Here is a 21,879-nt window from a genome sequence, read left to right as displayed (position 1 = left end):
AAAGAGACAACTCTCTACAAGAGACAATATGACCAGGAAATTAACTGTGTGTCACCGTAGGGTTTTCAACAATGAGCAAAGCCCATACCGCTATAAAAGGCTCCGAAATGACAATAACTAGTAACTAGTAAGTAGACTATTTTACTGTTTTGTACGAGAAAATTAAAACGTGTCTACTCAATAGTCATTTATATTTCTTGAATTGTAATTGTGCAGTAAATCAAGAAGACTATAAAATTATAAAAACCTCCGAAAGGGGGGGGGGGGGGGGGGGGTTGGCTGGTCTACAAAACGTTTCATAAGTGAAACTAATATCTGCAAGATTAAAAGGTCAAAAACAGGGCACGAAATCCTGAAAGGTTTGTTTTCCAAAAACAGATACTATGATATTTTCCAGGGTTAACCAAATGAAAAGAAATGATTGTATATGTTAGTAACTAAACTTAAATTAGAATAAATATCCAAATATCGAAGATTTTTTGATAATCATTAAACACATTATTTCCTATTATTGTGTTTTTATAATAGTAAAAACTTTTATAACATATTTCAAAAATGAATACGAAAACAAAATATGAAACCTTTTCAACAAAACCCGATTTTGAAATATTATATCCTAGCCTAACAATAGTGTCGTGACTAAACTATTGACCACGTACACATTGTGTGACTTTTGTGATTTTTGTTAAAGGTCCTCGCATGAATAAACATAAATGCCTCAGTTATATTGCACCTTAAGTATTTAAAAGAAGTATTGGGTTACGTAGACATTTCAGAAAACTTTACATGATTTCAATCGAAATATTTTCTGTACACTTAAAATATTATTTTTCATTTCTGCGAGTTATAACGAATTCATAACAGCTGTCGATGGTCTTATTTTATAAAAGATTTACCCTGCTCTGCGGAATGTTTGAAATCTCGCACGGTACAGACTAAATGATAAATAGATTGACAGACCTTTTCCCCTCAAAATAAGGTATTGCTATCTATATTGTAATGCCAACTATCCATGGTCCTTGCAAAGTAGGCATATAATAGGGATATAATTGAAAACATCCACTTCTTTTGAACTTTGGAATCATTCCACATATCCTTATTTCCATATATATATTCTTTTGTTTTAGATTTATTTGTAACTGTTTCTGGTTTTTTTATCTCATCATTCCGTTTCAATTTCGTACTTTATTTGGCGTACTAAATTATAATCCTGGTACCTTTGATAACTATTATTTGGCCTTTTTAACATTTTCACTGATTAGTCTTTTGTAGACGAAACGCGCGTCTGAAGACTTTAGACTATACCATACAGCCTAAAAACCTTCAAGACATTTCTCTGCATTTACATTAATATGTTAAAACCATTGAAGGTCTGTGAATGCGTTACATTCCTATGTATACGTATTCAAGACTTGAGGGGAAAAGAGGGTGTCGTTGTGGAACTAATTTTTCGACATAGATAGACATACACTGAGAATGCAACAATAAATCATGTTTTTTTCTACATAGAACCTTAAAAACTAAGAAATTATAAAATGTTTTCTATAAAAAGAGAACAATCGACGATCAGCAAAAGAATTCTGACTTACCGAATGATGTTATGAAACTTAAAGGAATGTTTAATAGCAAAGTTTTCATAAACCTGACCTTTTACTTTTAGAAACAAAAAATACATATCTCATTTAAATATAGATGACATTCAATTGTTAAATATTAAGAAGTTACTTGTTAAATACAAACTATTGTCTGAAGACAGAAACAAAATGTGCTTACCTCAAACTGACTTAAAATATCTGTCAAATATCAATATGCGAGTTATTCACTATCAAACCGTTCACTTATATCCCATCTTAAAATTTAAACTTCAGACTACATAACATGTAGTTACTGAGTAAAGATAAAACACACGCTATTTGTCTTTTTATTTAAAAGATATCCGCTTGAACAAACATACAATGTCCTTGGTTATATTTTACCTAAGGTATTTAAAAAAGAAAATTTAATATGGTTACAGGTGTAAACAGTCTTTGTACGTATTTATCCGAATTGTGCGCACTGTCAAAATATAAAATAATTAAACTACTGAACTCATATGAAAATCAAACACGGAATTTTTTTGTTATCAATTTACAAAATTAAAACCTTTAGACATGAAACGACTGTAAATCAACTGCTATATTCCTTATTTATGAAAGACTTTTCCTTGTTTAGAAAATGGTTTATTAAACCTGGTTTATTACCTTGCTTAACCTTTCATTTGTATGACAGTTGCATATAATTCAACTATATTGACAACAATCTGTGAGCAAAACATACAAACATAATATGGAAAATGTAAAAAAAATAGTAATAGCAGTCGACATTTTGTAACAGTGAAACATATCAAAAACTGGCCGCCCGTCGGACCACAGAAAACAACCGCTTTGTAGGAGTGGCTGGTTCGTCAGAATTTAAGTCACTTCGAGCTACTTCCCTTATTATATATGTATTTGTGAACATTTGAAAATATATATTACCTTAATCGAAATGTATGTGAAATTTTTTTTTTTATACTATATGTATCATAAAATACAGGTACAATTTTTATTTCATCTTATTTCATTTTTTTTTTGCAGGAATAATAGATAAACATATCATACAGTAATGGTATTTTTTATTTATCAAGTTGTTCACCTTAAAACTTTTCAATATGTTTCAAGAGTTATGACTACTTATGTGTAGCATGTGTGTTAATGTAAATGTCCGTCACAACATGATACGCTTGGTTTTTTAAACAGGCTCGACAAGAAAACCGTTATCAGTCAGATGCATTTGTCCTGATTGCCAGGATTACCTTCTTTGTTAATATAACACTTATATGCTCTAATCAGTGATTGAAGGTGACAACGCTGGTTTTATGATGATGCATTCATTTGATTGCTATTAGATAAATTCACAAATTCCATTTATTATCTAGGTTTTTCGGCGTAGCCGGTTTTAAAAGAATACAGGACAATTTATTTAAATACAAATCATCAGGTACTTATTTATTCGGTAAGCTGTTTAAAAAGGTTACATCACAAAAATAATGAATTGCTAGGAAAATTAAAAACAGAAAGTCTCAAATCAAATGGCTAAATCAAAGACTGAAACACATCAAACGAACGGATAATAATCACGCTTCATTCTGTATGTTGTGTCCGAAGTCAGAAGGCAGTATTTAGAAATTACCGTTTGTTGCTGTTATACATATTTGCTATTCATTCTGTATGTTGTGTCCGAAGTCAGAAGGCAGTAATTAGAAATTACCGTTTGTTGCTGTTATACATATTTGCTATTCATTCTGTATGTTGTGTCCGAAGTCAGAAGGCAGTAATTAGAAATTACCGTTTGTTGCTGTTATACATATTTGGTATTCATTCTGTATGTTGTGTCCGAAGTCAGAAGGCAGTAATTAGAAATTACCGTTTGTTGCTGTTATACATATTTGGTATTCATTCTGTATGTTGTGTCCGAAGTCAGAAGGCAGTAATTAGAAATTACCGTTTGTTGCTGTTATACATATTTGCTATTCATTCTGTATGTTGTGTCCGAAGTCAGAAGGCAGTAATTAGAAATTACCGTTTGTTGCTGTTATACATATTTGGTATTCATTCTGTATGTTGTGTCCGAAGTCAGAAGGCAGTAATTAGAAATTACCGTTTGTTGCTGTTATACATATTTGGTATTCATTCTGTATGTTGTGTCCGAAGTCAGAAGGCAGTATTTAGAAATTACCGTTTGTTGCTGTTATACATATTTGCTATTCATTCTGTATGTTGTGTCCGAAGTCAGAAGGCAGTAATTAGACATTACCGTTTGTTGCTGTTATACATATTTGGTATTCATTCTGTATGTTGTGTCCGAAGTCAGAAGGCAGTATTTAGAAATTACCGTTTGTTGCTGTTATACATATTTGGTATTCATTCTGTATGTTGTGTCCGAAGTCAGAAGGCAGTATTTAGAAATTACCGTTTGTTGCTGTTATACATACTTGCTATTCATTCATTGTTTGTTCATACACTAAGCCGTAACTTTTATCGTTTGCATTGTTTTACATGATTCTTTTCTGAGCTTTGTATAGCTGACTATACGGGATGGGGTTGTTCTCATTCTTCAAGGCCGTACAGTTACCTTTAGTTGTTACTTCATGTGTCAATTAGTCTCTTGTGAAGAAATGTCTTGTAGTCTTTATATACCACATCTTCTTTTTTGTATATGCAGTATGTCAGGAATCTAATGCTTTAATCATCTAATAGCAGTTCACGTTTGTATACATCGTTTTTCTTTATATTTGTGGCAAAACCAAAATCTGTAAAAAAAAAAAAAAAGAAGTTTGACTTAAATAGGAAAATGTATGTGTATTAGACAAGTCATTATTGTTCGATAGTTTAGTGTAAAAAGTCAAACAATCATCCACAGTATTGGACAGACTATCACAAACATGTTATTTTTTTTAAACATCTAAAGATATTTTTAGACATTTAATTAGTCTGATCATACACGTGAAGCATGTGAAAATATATAGTGGGACACAATATACCAGAGGGACAGTCAAACTCTTAGATTGAAAATATACTGACAACGCCATGGCTAGAACTAAAAAGACGTTGAGACAAATAATAGTACAGAAGACGCAACATAGATAACTAAAGACTAAACAACATGAACCCCACCAAAAACTGGGGTGATCACAGATCCTGCTTGTAAGAGTATATATCAATATTACAAGTGTCACAATTCTGTTAACTTTATGTTCTTATTCGCCAGACTTAAACGAACATAAATTATTTATACAATAAAACTCAACACATGTATCAGAAATGAGCTCTCCTTGTGAGGGTAGCATACTATTTTATTAACGAATGTATAATAAATTTATCAAATCAAACAGTTCGTTTCAAAAGCCATTTCAGCACACTACTGCTTATTCTCATTATTGAGACCTTAAAACACAGTCATACTGGCACAGTCACAGTCAGACATTTCAGCACACTACTGCTTATTCTCATTATTGAGACACTAAAACACAGTCATACTGGCACAGTCACAGTCAGACATTTCAGCACACTACTGCTTATTCTCATTATTGAGACACTAAAACACAGTCATACTGGCACAGTCACAGTCAGACATTTCAGCACACTACTGCTTATTCTCATTATTGAGACACTAAAAACACAGTCATACTGGCACAGTCACAGTCAGCCATCCATAATAAATGCCATTTCAGCACACTACTGCTTATTCTCATTATTCAGACCTTAAAACGCAGACATACTGGCACAGTCACAGTCAGACATTTCAGCACACTACTGCTTATTCTCATTATTGAGACCTTAAAACACAGTCATACTGGCTCAGTCACAGTCAGACATTTCAGCACACTACTGCTTATTCTCATTATTGAGACCTTAAAACACAGTCATACTGGCTCAGTCACAGTCAGACATTTCAGCACACTACTGCTTATTCTCATTATTGAGACACTAAAAACACAGTCATACTGGCACAGTCACAGTCAGACATTTCAGCACACTACTGCTTATTCTCATTATTGAGACCTTAAAACACAGTCATACTGGCACAGTCACAGTCAGACATTTCAGCACACTACGGCTTATTCTCATTATTGAGACCTTAAAACACAGTCATACTGGCACAGTCACAGTCAGACATTTCAGCACACTACTGCTTATTCTCATTATTGAGACCTTAAAACACAGTCATACTGGCACAGTCACAGTCAGACATTTCAGCACACTACTGCTTATTCTCATTATTGAGACACTAAAAACACAGTCATACTGGCACAGTCACAGTCAGCCATCCATAATAAATGCCATTTCAGCACACTACTGCTTATTCTCATTATTCAGACCTTAAAACACAGTCATACTGGCACAGTCAGAGTCAGACATTTCAGCACACTACTGCTTATTCTCATTATTGAGACCTTAAAACACAGTCATACTGGCTCAGTCACAGTCAGACATTTCAGCACACTACTGCTTATTCTCATTATTGAGACCTTAAAACACAGTCATACTGGCTCAGTCACAGTCAGACATTTCAGCACACTACTGCTTATTCTCATTATTGAGACACTAAAAACACAGTCATACTGGCACAGTCACAGTCAGCCATCCATAATAAATGCCATTTCAGCACACTACTGCTTATTCTCATTATTCAGACCTTAAAACACAGTCATACTGGCACAGTCACAGTCAGACATTTCAGCACACTACTGCTTATTCTCATTATTGAGACCTTAAAACACAGTCATACTGGCTCAGTCACAGTCAGACATTTCAGCACACTACTGCTTATTCTCATTATTGAGACCTTAAAACACAGTCATACTGGCTCAGTCACAGTCAGACATTTCAGCACACTACTGCTTATTCTCATTATTGAGACACTAAAAACACAGTCATACTGGCACAGTCACAGTCAGACATTTCAGCACACTACTGCTTATTCTCATTATTGAGACCTTAAAACACAGTCATACTGGCACAGTCACAGTCAGACATTTCAGCACACTACGGCTTATTCTCATTATTGAGACCTTAAAACACAGTCATACTGGCACAGTCACAGTCAGACATTTCAGCACACTACTGCTTATTCTCATTATTGAGACCTTAAAACACAGTCATACTGGCACAGTCACAGTCAGACATTTCAGCACACTACTGCTTATTCTCATTATTGAGACACTAAAAACACAGTCATACTGGCACAGTCACAGTCAGCCATCCATAATAAATGCCATTTCAGCACACTACTGCTTATTCTCATTATTCAGACCTTAAAACACAGTCATACTGGCACAGTCACAGTCAGACATTTCAGCACACTACTGCTTATTCTCATTATTGAGACCTTAAAACACAGTCATACTGGCTCAGTCACAGTCAGACATTTCAGCACACTACTGCTTATTCTCATTATTGAGACCTTAAAACACAGTCATACTGGCTCAGTCACAGTCAGACATTTCAGCACACTACTGCTTATTCTCATTATTGAGACACTAAAAACACAGTCATACTGGCACAGTCACAGTCAGACATTTCAGCACACTACTGCTTATTCTCATTATTGAGACCTTAAAACAGTCATACTGGCTCAGTCACAGTCAGCCATCCATAATAAATGCAAAATATATACACCTATACACCAATCTACAAAACAAGAAATACAAGTTAAATAAATCATAGTAACTAAAGTACTACTTTCCAAATGAAAAACAATATATAGTCTTGTTGATAGTGGTTTGGGGGGGGGGGGGGTGTGTGGTAAAACATGCAATGCAGTAGTACTGCGTATGCTAACCAGCGTAAAGCTGAACTTCGAATAATGACATTACAAATTCAATTTAATTTCTATCAAACAACAAGCACGAGAAACACGGGCCAAAATCAAACGATACCTAGAATATCTGTTTTGAAGTCGCAATGCAACAAAATATTGTCCAATGGAATAAATTGTAAACATTACAGGTATTCTAAAAACACGTGTTGATGTGAACAATAAACAAACACACGTGTTTTATCAAAACAAATACATGTGCTCCCGTACTATTATTAAATATATTTATGTTCTAATTCGCCAGACTTAAACGAACATAAATTATTTCTACAATAAAACTCAACACATGTATCAGAAATTAGCTCTCCGTGTGAGGGTAGTATACTATCGAAAGTGTCAAAGAAAGAAAAAAGGGGGGGTCATATGCCAAGGTTTTTAGAAACTGTTAATTTTTCTGATATGTTTTCCTGAACATATTATAGAACTAGTCTTCGCTATCAGTACTCTACTTCCTTCTCTGTGTTGGTCAGTCTTACTTTTTCGATACATAAAGACACATAAGTAGAATAAAACTGTATATCTGATCTTTTCAAATTAACAAGTTCGGAAAATCTTAAAAAACCTGCATAACTTGTAAGACAAATACAAGTGATTCTTCTTTGATTTAAATTGCTGAATTTGTTACCGTATTTTTGTACAATCTGGAACAGAATTTCAGGTGTAAAAAGTTAAATCACAAAAATACTGAACTCAGAGGATAATCAATACGGAAAGTCCATAATCACATGGCAAAATCAAATAACAAAACGCATCAAAAACGAATAGACAAGAACTTTTATATTCCTGACTTGGTACAGACATTTTCAAATGTAGACAATGGTGGATTAAACCTGGTTCTATAGCGCTAACCCTCTCTTTTTAATAACAGTCTCATAAAATTCCGTTATATTTACCTAATGCGTTAAATAAACAGTCACAATAGGCTCCTCCTTTTTTACAATGGAGTGCCCGATTGACCTAAAAACTCCCTCTTTAATAGATGTACACAAAAAGAATTACAAGGATCGGCAAAACCGGCTAGTTTATGTGACCAACTAATTGCATAGAAAGCTCCTTCAACAATAGATGCGGATTTGTGTTTTTTTACATAAATGAGTCAGGTATAACGAAAAAACGTAGTCTGATGCTGGTAAAGAGTTAAGATTAAACGAATTACACCATCTACAGAAATTATTAAAGGCGTACCTGTACTTTTTTCGCGTATTTTCAGCTCTGGATTGTAGACAAATCTCTAGAAGACACTTTGCCAAATTTTGTAAGTGCTGGTGTTGTGTAAGAGTGTCCGATTACCACCTACCAACGCTCAAAATATCTGAACAATGTAAAAATTCAAACAAATAGTAAATAAAAAAAGTACATGGCAAATGCATTTCATATATACTCATTTCTGACCTTGCCCTGGACCTCGCTATCATTCTATAGCCTTGTCAACGTGTTTCATGTGTATATCACAGAAAAAACCAAAAACAGTTATTTACATATAGTACTTAGCCTAACTGCTAAAATATCAGAATAAAATTTCTTTGAGACAAAAATTGAATTCTTGTTGTTCCCTTGAAGGAATATGCATTGCTCCAGGGGTTAAGAAATTTTGTGTTAGCTCACTAGCCCACGGCTAATTGGTAGCACGATTTTACTAGCCCTGTTGGAAGAACTACTAGCCCAGCAAAACTGACCTGCTAGCCCTAGTATGCCTCACAAATTCAGAGTCTGCTGCAATAACGATGAACTATATAGAGTTAACAATTTTGATCCATGTACAGTAGATTTGTGCAAATTGGATACCCAAAACTTGGCAAAAACTATCCAATTACTGGCATTAGCAGATTGATAATTGAATATTCACTGAATATTCTGTAATAATGAGTTTCCCAAATCCCGACATGATACAAGCCTTTACCACTGCTATACATGGGTATATAAAGGATTGGAGGGTTTTTATTGTTCGTTTCAGTGTATGTTACATTTTAACGTTGCGTCGTTTGTTTTCTCGTATTTTTTAGTGTAAATTCACATTGCGATAAGACGTGTCACGGTACTTGTCTATCCCGAATTCATGTATTTGGTTTTGATGTTATATTTGTTATTCACGTGGGAATTAGTCTGATGCTTGGTCTGTTTATGTGTGTGTTACATTGCAGTTGTTCTCCCGAGACTGTTTATGTTTAGATCATGGTTCTGGAGGCTTTTTTACAGTATGTAAACAATAACAAAATGGCGTCCATAACATGTGCACATGTTTCAAAAGTTATATCTGACAAAAGTCAGGTTTCTGCTGTCAAAAAGGATTCACATTTATATTGCAATACATTATTTAGAAGGAGGTGCAATCAGGTTGCATCTAAAGCCTGTACTGATACATCGATATTGAAAGTTCGGGATCCATTCATAGTTATTTCTATTTCAAACTTGTACAAAATAAGTTAACATTCTGATGACGTAGTCGAATCTGATTGACTTAGATAGAAAGGTCATGAGGGGAGTATCAGAAGGGGGACGTTAAATCCGATGCCTCGTGTTAAGAGAGTGCCACGCTCTTTGCACGTCAAGAACCCTTGCAACAACTCTCTGAGGGGTCCGTAGGTGGCCTGTTGCCAGGCAAAATTTCTGTCCCTATCCAGTATACCCTCCTTTTCCGGTGGCAGTCAAAATTTCTCCAACCATCATTCCAGATGGCCTCTATCGTATCAACCTACCTATTGTATTTATTGTGAACTTGTTCTCGTCCTGAATATGCATGAAATATTTGCCACTGGACGTTAAGCAACCAACAATCAATCAATCAATCATGAGGGGAGTTACCCCTTTCTATTTTAGAAACGCCAAGAATTTTCTGTCACTAGTCCGTCGGGCATATTGGGTTACACATTTTGTTGCCCGAGGCCTAAATGCTGTAGCCCCGGGCGTAGGGCTAGTGGATTTTTTAACCCCTGTCTGCTCACTTGAAAATTAAATGACTTCCAATACATAATGACGAAATTCCATGTTTTTTTTCTAAATAATAAAGTCCAAAACAATGAGGACGGCCATTTTGGTACTATCAGGGTACATTCTGCTTTACAGAGTATTAAATGGTTTATACTTTTAGAAACTAAATCAATTGGAGGTACTATCCAATTATTTTCATTTTTCCAATTTTGTGTAAAAGCATAAATAGCTTCGTTCCAAGGATTCCAAAATTTTGATTTAAATCGCCTTAATATTGTATTAGCAAAATTGGCAAATCTATCAACGGTATAAGGACCCCATAGATTATCCATCAATTCGAAAAACTCTGGAGAGGTTTGCCAGTCATCTATATCGATCATTTTAGACAAAAAAATCAGCTCTACAATTTTCTGATCTAGGTACTCATATTGGTTGTACAATGACTCGTTCATTCGAATAAAGTTTAAAAATGTCATATGCGAAACACTGTAAATGCATTTTAGTGCTACCTTTATTGATTATTTTACACAGTTTTGACTATCTGTGTGCCATTTAACAGTACTATTTTTTTAAAACAGATTTAAATTAATACAATGATAATTGAATAGCCCTTAGTTCTCGCCAAGTTGAACTCATTTTTTTTCTCATATTCGCTCCATGTGGAATGAAAAACTGTTTCATTCACTTCTACAGTAAAAGCACCTGCGGCTACATTACTAGCATCTGAATACACCACTATGTTTGGTAAGGTGTCATTCACAAATTTCTTCTGATTAAGATTTGCCAAACTGTCTGACCAAAATCTCAACTCTGCTAATACACATTCAGTATAAGCAAAATATAAAATAATATCCCATGACTTTCTGTTCTCAATTGCAAAATATAAATGCCTCGTCATCAGGCTCGTGACATTTCCCATAACTGGGGACATAGAAATAATTCTACCTGTGAACTGTGCTAACTGACGAGCACTTATAATCGATTTATTTTTCAAAATATCGTCCAGCGATTCTTTTGCATCATTTAATCTACGTTCGGACACTGATAAACTAAAGTTATCCGAATCCCAAATTAATCCGAGCCATTTCAAGCGTTGAACTGGATCAAAGATAGATTTTTGTTCATTTATCAAAAATCCAGCTAATTCTAATGAGGACTTTATGAATTCAGATATATTTTGACATTCTGAATAACCTTCTGACATACCTAAACCATCATCTAGATAAAGCACTACATCTACACCATTTTCACGCCAGTATTAAACCATTGGTCGTAATCATATTGTTAAAATATTTCTACTGGAATGCACGCTTCAAAAGACATACAGGCCTCTTTGACGTCAGCTGTTAATGATGGTAACACAATGGCAAAATCATTTATTGACGGGGCTTTTTGTGAAGGCAAGGTTCGTAGTTTCTTTGGTTCTATCCCTCGGTCAAAGTTAAAATCATTTGAAGACCTAACGAAAAAAACAAAATTGAAATGTAGAAGTGGTGAAATTTTGAATCTTCATATCAATCCTGAACTCGTGTTCCGTCGAGCTTTGGTGTTAGCAAATAGTCGAGATGACGTCACTGTTGAAAAGGTGTTGTCATTTCCGATTGGACCAATCCCTACAGCCCTTTTTCATGATAATGGAACCATGAGAAAATCATGTAAAGCCGATCTTTGCCATCAACTCGAAAACGAGACGTCATATTGTCACTCTCTCCCTGACTTCGATAAATCGCTTACCGTTTTGATAAGGGATGGTATGGCTCTTATCCAGTGTATCAATGCTAAAAAATTGAAAACTTTTGGTGACATTGGGACAGAGATCGTTCAATCTCAGCTCCGCGGCTTTTCAAAAGCATCTTCCGTTGTTGATGTCTTTGACAGATATGACGTCAAACTTTCTATCAAAGCCGCGGAACGTGATCGTAGATCACACTTTACAGCAAAGGTTTTCCAAATAATCGAAGCTAATGCACTAGTAAATAATAATGAACTTACGTTAGCTGGAACTTTTTCCGATCCTCAAATCGTAAGACGCATTTGTAATAAAACTGTCAAAGACTGCGTTGATCTTTACAGTACGCATGAAGAAGCTGATACTCGTATGATTTTGCACGCAATCTATGCTGATAAACAGTTTGGTAGTGGTAACTTGAAAGGCAGGATCATAGTGAAATCCCCTGACACGGATGTTATAGTTCTTTGTGTCCACTACTTTTCTTCTATGAAAAACACAACAGAACTATGGTTTGAAACAGGAACTGTAACGAGCACCAAAGATGCAAGACGTTTTATACCTATACATGAACTATGCAATTCTTTGAATTCCATCGTTAGTCAATGTTTACCTGCAGTGCATGCAATTTCAGGATGTGACACCACATCGGCAATGTTTGGTATAGGTAAAAAAACGGTTTTCAAAGTTCTGAAGCAGGTGTGTTGTGATGTGTCTGATTTAGTAAACCTGGCAAACTGTGATGTTGAGGAATCTGTTTCAGTTGCAAGAAAGTTCGTTGCTATGCTGTATGACCAAAAGGGTAAATTCAAAAACCTTCATAGTGACCTTAATAAAATGCGTGTAAAACTAGCGACAACTAAAGATGCGTCTCTGGCCAAGCTTCCCCCCTGTGAATCAAAATTTACACAACATTTGCTTCGAGCATCCTTGCAGACAAGCATATGGATGTCATCGCACCTCCCAAAACCAACTATTAGATCTCCGTTAAATTTTGGATGGATTGATAAGGATGGTTTGAAGCCTGTGTTTTTCGAGGGACAAATGTCCTCGGACTTCCTACAAGACCTTGTTTGTACTTGTAAAAGAACATCTGTATGCTCAAAAGAATGTGTTTGCTTTGAGCAGAACCTTTCATGTACAGACCTGTGTCCATGCCAGGCAAGTGAAATGTGTAAGAATATTAATACGCGTCTTGTGAATCTTGCTAAAAATGAAGATGACGGAGATAACGCATAAATGTGTTGCTTGTTGCACTAGCTGGTACACAAAGTTTCAAGTTCTAGGAGGGTTGGCGTGCCTCCAAAATAATTAATCCCCGCCACATTCTGTATGTGTCTGTCTCAAGACCTGAGCCTGGTATGCAGTGGTTGTTGTTTCTTGATATATGCTATATTTGTGTGTGTTTTCTTAATTTATTTTGTTAATATATAAGAATGTTACATCATTCGTATACATTTGTTATTTTGGAAATTGAAGACAAAGCAGTATAGATTTTAATCATTGTTGAAGGTGACACATAAGTATTAACTAATGTGTCAGATGGTTATTTTGGAGAGGAGTCTCGTTAACAATCATACCAAATCTTATTTTTTATATAGAATACCTTTGAAGATTGTGGTACGTTGCCAAGGAAAAAAGGGGGGTTACAGATACCAGAACGATAATGTAATAGACAAGAACAAGAGAATAATACACAGCAGATAATACTATGAAAGCCACAATAATTGTGGAAGAACAGAAGCAACATTATAAGTCTCCTTTGAAATAACAAAACCATCCGAAAAAATCAATTTGAGGTCATATTTGACTGTAGTGTATTATTGCTTTGCTTTGATACCACACCCTATATGATAGTTTAAAAAATAATTTGGAAGTACTGTCCTTCATGACTCTTGATTTTAATCTGAAATTGAGAATATTTATAAAGCTACGGTGCTCTAAAGATTTCATGAGTTGAAAACTGGATTTTTGCAGTTTTGTCAATAAAACGTCGTTTACGGACATTTTTTATAAAAAAAAGTGTTATGATTAATGTTTGTGTATAATAACAAACATTCCTAAAGCTAAAACAGTATCGTTTGTATTGAGGTAGAGATTAGAAATAGAAATAAATGTCAAAATTGAAACCCTTCAAAATTTTCACAGATTGGTGCATATGACCTTTGACCTCAATTAAAAAAAATTGTGACCATATGAAGTATTGACGACAGGCATAATGTTATAGCACAAGGTTTCCTCTTTCGAATGATATATTATATAGGTGTGTGTTCGGTGGGGAGATTAAAGTCAAAAAAATCTACCTTCAGTCACCGCACTATTGACTTGAGATCCTTGAAACTATACAATTTTAGAATCAGTATGAAGGAACAGTGGTGAATCCAGAACTTTTTTGTAAGGGGGCTTGACTTACTGCAGCAACTACAGTAAACAGAAAGTCAATCATTTAGAAAGTTAACTGTGGAAATAATTCAGAAAATGTTTTCTGAACAATTAGTTTTTAATTATTGTTGTCTATTTTTTCCCCTTCTTTTTCTTATCATATTTTGCAAGCAAGTCATTCGTTCATTTTCCAATTTGAATTTTACGCACTGTCAGATTTAAGAATATTATAAGTTTAGACATTCCTTAGACTTACCGCTTAATATCTACAGAAGGTAATTCTCTCCTGTAATATGCTCTCTTCAATTTTTCTTAGATGATGTATAATGAAAATCTATAACACTTGGCCTAAATAGAGTGAATTTGTACCCTTAAGATAAAATTATATCTGCAGATATCGTATCTGTCTATTAACAATGAATTAGATACACGAAGACTTCAAATCCTTGACATTGTTTGATGCAAGTCCTCTACGTTCCTCCGCCATAGTGTTTTTTTGTTTGTCAAACAGTAATGGTGGGTTCGTCATGGTAGGATAAACATGTCTATCTGTGTGTCTAAGTCACAATCGAGTAACAATGAACATGTATGCAGGTAATACTTTAGAAAAAAAGACATAAAACGTCCTTCAAAGTGAGAAAATAGTCTTCAGTGGTATCAAAATTATCATTTTATACGCATGACGCACGTCTCGTTCAGATAAGACGCTCAGATCAAATAAGTTTAAAAACCAAACACGTATAAAGTTGAAACCTGTAAGTTATATAAACAAAAAGATTCAACATGACAAAAAAAGAAACAAATCAGCGCCAAAAAAAGTAAATAAAAAGACGGCGGGAACATTTGACTACAAGTACAGCTATATGTATAGGATACAATACGAGCACAACTAATGATAGTTTCATCTGCTCGTAATGATGTTCATATATATACTTACATGATAAAGATTCTTAATTTAGTTATAATGAATATAAAAGAAGATATCTTTTTTGTGTATTAATTGTAAGGCAGTATAAAGTTAAAACATGTAAGTTATAAAAAAAAGATCCAACACGACAAAAAACGAAAACTTTTCAAACGCAAATACAAATAAACAACAAAAGATGGCAAGCACATTTGACTACAAATACAGCTATACAATACGGTTAGAGCACATCTAATGTCATAATAATATTCAAATGAGCTCTTACATAATAAGGATTAATAATTTACTTATCATGTAAATAAAACAAGATATTTTTTCTAAAGTTTATTGTACTGCAGGTACTATTAAATATGTGGATTCGGTGGCTCTGGTGGTGGACGTGGCTGTGGTGCCACTACTGCGACAACTGCATTCACAATGGAGGCTAATTTTCGGGAAAAAATATCAGACATTCTTATGTCAATAGCACCTACACCTGGATAAACAACACATATATGACGTATTCATTGACAAGAGTATATTAAAAAAGTTCTAATTATTCAATTAAGAAAAAAAAGGTAAATCGATTTTGATCATGGGTGTTTTCGTTAGCATAATTCATTTATCTTCAGGCCAAATCAGTAGTGTTTATACAGAGGTATTCTGCGATATTTAAAATTAGATCTAATTAAATCAAATGAACTAAGCTAATGATAACTTTTCACTCCATATTATATGTTAAAACTTAAAAATTCAACTGAAAAATTAACATATATATGAAAGCCATAAAGGGATAGATAAAAAAAGATCGTGATCTTTGATTAATAATCCGTTATACTGGATAAATCATCTGTGATGACAAGTGCTTTATCTCGATTATCACCATGCAAAAAAGATTAAAAAAAAATGTTTTTCATAAACTTTTGACACTTAATAAAGTTTGTTAGCTTTTTAATTATGTATCTGATAAACGAAATTTATTAAACACAGCCATGACAGGAATAAATTCTACGATAAAGTCATTCTGTTTTTGTTATTGAAAATTTGGTTACATTAAGGGAGCAAATATCATGTAAATCTACAATTCTTGTGTAGGATCGTTACTGCTGCCCAATTAAAAGGCATTGATTTCTGCTTTGTTTTGTCCTTTTTGCATGAATTGTATCTTTATATGTAATATTCATGATGTTAGCAATAAGGCGTCCATGATTTTGATCATTAATCCAAGATCACTGACTTGCCATCCGATATATATATAGCGGATTATCAATTTATAATCACGGATAAAGAATCACAAATTTGGAATCTGCGCAAACTATTATTAATCCAAGATATCGGATTGGAGAACAAATACACCGATTTATTAATCAAAGATCACCATTGCTTACAAAAAGCTTACCAACTTAGGTATGACACAGTTACAGTGATGATAATAACACAGTAACTGTCGGTACTTGCATTGGAATAGGGATTATATGCTATAAGAATAAGCTGTCACAACATTTTAGAAATTATTTCAAATTAAGTAATGCATCTCTCTCATACAAACCTCCTTGCCAAGATTTCACTATTTTCACTGTTTTGTCTTTTTCCACTAATATCTCTTCGTATTTTTGAGAAGTTTTAGATTTTCAATGATTTTGGCCTCGAGTATAACTGAAGAGATATTGATTTTCAAAATGCGCATCAGTTGCAGAAAAAAATAACACTCATTCCGTAGAACCCAATCCGCTGTGTATGCAGTTTATATTGTGTATGTTGTAAGAACTATTAAAATGATTGCACTTACACGTTATATGCGAATTCTTTATACAAAACAGTTATAATTGCAGTCAAAAAGGGAAAGTAAACAGTCCTCGTGATTATATAACGGTCGTTTTGTCCGAATGTTCATTCGTAAATAAAGGCAACAGTAGTATACCGCTGTTCAAAATTAATAAATCGATAGAGAAAAAACAAATCCGGGTCACAAACTAAAACTAAGGGAAACATATTATGCATGCCAAACCTCCCGCTTTAATGGCAGTGTTAATTGTCAGTAATGTGATTTTGGTGCATTCTGATTAAGTTTATTCAAACGAATGCATTACAATACTACATTTTTGATGGTGTGGATGGGGTTCACAGAAAAGAAAAAATCGCCAAAAAAAAAGGAAAGAGAAAATGAGCAAAATAAAATTCAGAAAATACAAATGAATGAGATACAGTAGAATAAAGAAACACTGTTAAAATATAAACAAAAGTGAAGGGTTAAAGTTACTGATAACAGAATCGAGTACAGAATAAAGAAATCATATAGTTACAAAACGAATAAAATAAATCGAAAAGAGGTTTAGCTAGCAATACAACCAGGTTTAATCAATATTTAGCAGGAAATGTTTGTACTAAATAAGTTGTAAGACAGTTGGTTTTTATTCGTTTGATGTATGTAAGCTATTGACTTTGCTATTTTGGAATGGATTTTCTGTTCTGATTGTTTCTTAGAATCCGTTTTTTTTTTTCTTTTACCTTTTGTGTTTCAGTTATTTAGTGTTTGTCGTTTTAAATCCCTCTGTGATGATTAAAGTATCTAAAACAGTGTTTTAAGTAATGTACTATTTGACTTCATCTTATAAACTATAAAATTATGTTATATGAAGGACCATCGATACATAACAAGCGCAACGATTGGTTTCTGACTTCATTCAGGAATCTCTATCGAAGTAGTAGCCATTATCCTTTGATTTTACGTTCCGTTATATAGAGGAGGTTCTCTCACCAAAAAATACAACATTTGGTGGCTAGATTGAACGATTCTATCCCATCGAACTAGAGATAAAGGATGCTACAGATATAGTTAAGTATGCCTCATACCATTGACTAACATATAAAAATTGACAATGAGGGTCGGTGTTAAACAAGACTTTACGACACAAGAGATGATTTCAGCTTCTATGTAGCAACATTCCAGCAGCGCCTACATACGGAGTATATATCTTCTAAGTGAAACGATATTCCCGGGCTTGTATTTCATATCGTAATTTCCTTGATTACGGATTGCTGCTCACAAGAAAACTATCAAACCAAGAGTTCCAAATAGTGCAGTTGAAATCATCCATTTGTAAATTTTACGGATGCCATTACGAGTTGGTTGATCATTATGGAATAATCGTTTCAAAAATGATATCGGATATGTGCCTTATGTTATAACTACAATACCTTTCCCTTTTCACTGTTTCACCTTTCCTGTTGCTTAGTCTTTAGTTTTCTATGTTGTGTCTTCTATACTATCATTTATCTGTTTGTATTTTGATCGTTATCATTGGCGTTTTTATGTCATTTTATATCCATGAGTTTGACTTTCCCTGTGGTATACATCGTCCCTCGTTTCGCAGCCTTTATATATATGGTTTATATATATTAAGTTGGTACAGAGCACAACATGGAAATGTAAAAACAGTTGAACATTTTAATCACGTTCTATTGTTTATGATTAGCTTCTGACGCATGAAATCTAGTGTTCGTCAAACTGCTATATACACAATGAAATGGTTCCTGTAAAATGCGATTTTTTTCCCAATTTTTTGGAAAGATGTTTCGTTCAACTTTAACTTCCCAACCACCATCCTACGATGTATTTATGCCACAAGGAATGATTATTCAGAAGACAAAATGCATAGGCCTGTGGAGGTCTTTGATAGTGTATTAGATTGAGTCGAGACTTAAAGAGGAACAAGAGATACAAGAGGGAGAGTCAAACTCATAAATTGAAAACAAATCGACAACGCCATTGCTAAAAATGAAAAGACAAACAGACAAACAGACATTGCACATAAAACAACATGAAAAACCAGTAAATAAGTAACACGAACCCCACAAAAAACTGGGGGTTAACTCAGTAGCTCTGGAAGTGTAAGCAGATCCTAAAATATTCATACAACGAAACTACATATTATCGAGCAGATGTCCTATAAATTGATTTTCTTAGACTGTTTATACTTTAGAATAATGTTTTCCGTTATTAAACATCAAATATGAGAGTTTGAGTCATGTAGATCAACATAAATTTGACAGGTAAGTGGCCCTTCAAGGATCAAAATTTTAGAATACAAAAAACTGTTAGTTTACTCACTGGAATGTCATATTTTTTTCTAATTACAACGATCACTACTTTGAGACAACTAGCAAAAGCCTAGATATGAGCAATTATACGACATTAAACGACCTGGAAAATAAGCAAATTCTGTAAGATATGGAGAAGCTCCAACATGACAAAACTAAAATCAATTCAAACACAAAAAGGCATTATTGACTTTCCCAATAAACGGTAAAGCTAAATGATAACATATGAGCACAGAAGATAATAAGGACTTATGTAAATGGGATGTGATGTTAACTTATAATGTATATTTAACAAAACGTGTGTTTTTTTCTACATTTATTGTAAGGCTGTGACATATCCTCAAATGTTAGGATTCGGTGGATCTGGTGGTGGTGGTGGCTGTGGTGCCACAACTGCGACATCTGCATTCACAATGTTATCTAATTTTCGGAAGAATACATTAACAAGTAGTTCATCACCATCACCGACACCTATATAAATATATATTCAATGAAAAAGTTAGACCAATGTAATATGCTAACTAACGAATAAATACGACGAACTAAATAGCGGGATAGTTTCGCGGGGTACTAATTTTCGCTTTTTTTTGGCTGAAATGAAATTCAGCTAATTTAAGAATTAATAACTAATGGTTTTCATAAAAGTAATGATTCCTCCAAATAAATAACAGCCAACATATTTGTATAACTTTTTTCAAGGAAAATCAGGAAATTTTACAACGTCAAGAACGTACAGAGAAATGCAGCGTTATTTGAAATTACATCAAAAAGTATGCACAAGGTATAACTAACCTTAACTTGCATGTTCAGGGGTTAAAAAATTTTGTTACAGCTAACTAGCCCAGGACTTATTGGCAGCAGGATTTTACTAGCCCTGTTGGAAGAACTGCTAGTCCATCAAAACTGACCTGCTAGCCCTAGCTATATATAGTATGCCTTAACTAGAGGCTCTAAAGAGCCTGTGTCGCTCACCTTTGTATAAGTGAATTAAACAAAGGAAGCAGACAGTTCATGACAAAATTGTGTTTAGGTGATTGTGATGTGTTTGTACATCTTACTTTACTGAACATTCTTGCTGCTTACAATTATCTCTATCTATAATGAACTTGTCCGTGTAGTTTCAGTGGAAATGTTAGTAAAAATTTACAAATTTTATGAAAATTGTTTAAAATTGATTATAAAGGACAATAACTTCTTAGTTAGGGGGTCAATTGACCATTTTGGTCATTTTGACTTATTTTTTAGTCTTAAATTGCTGTACATTATTGCTGTTTACAGTTTATCTCTATCTATAATAATATTCAAGATAACCAAAAACAGCAAAATTTCCTTAAAATTACCAATTTAGGGGCAGCAACCTAACAACCAAATGTCCGATTCATCTAAAAATTTCAGGGCAGATAGATCTTGACCAGATAAATAATTTTATCCCTTGTCAGATTTGCTCTAAATGCTTTGGTTTTTGAGTTATAAGCCAAAAACTGCATTTTACCCATATGTTCTATTTTTAGCCATGGCGGCCATCTTGGTTGGTTGGCCGGGTAAAAAAACACAAATTTTAAACTAGATACATCAATGATGATTGTGGCCAAGTTTGGTTTAATTTGGCCCAGTAGTTTCAGAGGAGAAGATTTTTGTAAAAGTTAACAACGACGGACGACAGACGAAGGACGACGACAGGCGACGGACTACGGAAGCCAAGTGATGAGAAAAGCTCACTTGGCCTTTAGGCCAGGTGAGCTAAAAATCAAGAGTTTGCTGCATAATACAAAGTGGGTGTCCTTTGTTTTGAAGGAGACATTATACACTGTATTTAATATTTTTTGTTGATCTGTAATTTATTCTTTTGGTGCTTAACCTAACTTACTCAGGAGCCTGTAATTCAGTGGTTGTCGTTTGTTTATGTGTTACATATTTGTTTTTTATTCATTTTTTTACATAAATGAGGCCGTTAGTTTTCTCGTTTGAATTGTTTTACATTGTCATGATTGTCTTATCGGGGCCTTTTATAGCTGACTGTGCGGTATGGGCTTTGCTCATTGTTGAAGGCCGTACAGTGACCTATAGTTGTCAATATTTGTGTCATTTTGGTCTTTTAGGATAGTTGTCTCATTGGCAATCATACCACATCTTCTTTTTTATATTAGTTGTTCCCACATTCAAAGCAGACTTTTTATTTGCGTGCTTGGGGCAACTAACGGCAATATTCACAGAGCATTGTCTGTTTTTTTTCCTCAGCAATTGCCAACCTTGCCAGGGGAATCATTGTGTCCCAGTTCTGCCAACTTTTCAGGAAGTGAATGTGTGATTTTTTGGCCAAATTGTAAAGATCAAAGAGAGAAAACAATAGATCAAAGGAAAATGCCGCCAAATAAGCATGAACATGTGTAAGTCTCGCGCTAAAGACTTGGCAGCCCTTCTGTCCTGGACACTATAA

General features: G+C 34.2%; 2 protein-coding genes across 2 annotated transcripts in view; both read right to left on the bottom strand.

Moving 5' to 3' along the window:
• LOC134719266 (uncharacterized) overlaps positions 1-11,530 on the bottom strand; it is an 86,242-nt gene extending 74,712 nt beyond the window's left edge. Inside the window, exon 1 of the mRNA XM_063582269.1 lies at positions 11,012-11,530. Coding sequence (XP_063438339.1) covers positions 11,012-11,530 — 519 coding nt within the window. The remainder of the gene's footprint in view (positions 1-11,011) is intronic.
• LOC134719215 (uncharacterized) overlaps positions 1-21,879 on the bottom strand; it is a 347,702-nt gene that overhangs the window by 195,518 nt on the left and 130,305 nt on the right. The window lies entirely within an intron of this gene.

Source organism: Mytilus trossulus, chromosome 5, assembly GCF_036588685.1.
Source record: "Mytilus trossulus isolate FHL-02 chromosome 5, PNRI_Mtr1.1.1.hap1, whole genome shotgun sequence".
Taxonomy (NCBI): Eukaryota; Metazoa; Mollusca; class Bivalvia; order Mytilida; family Mytilidae; genus Mytilus; species Mytilus trossulus.
Note: the sequence above shows the minus strand (reverse complement) of the source record. Positions and strands in the feature narration are given on the sequence as shown.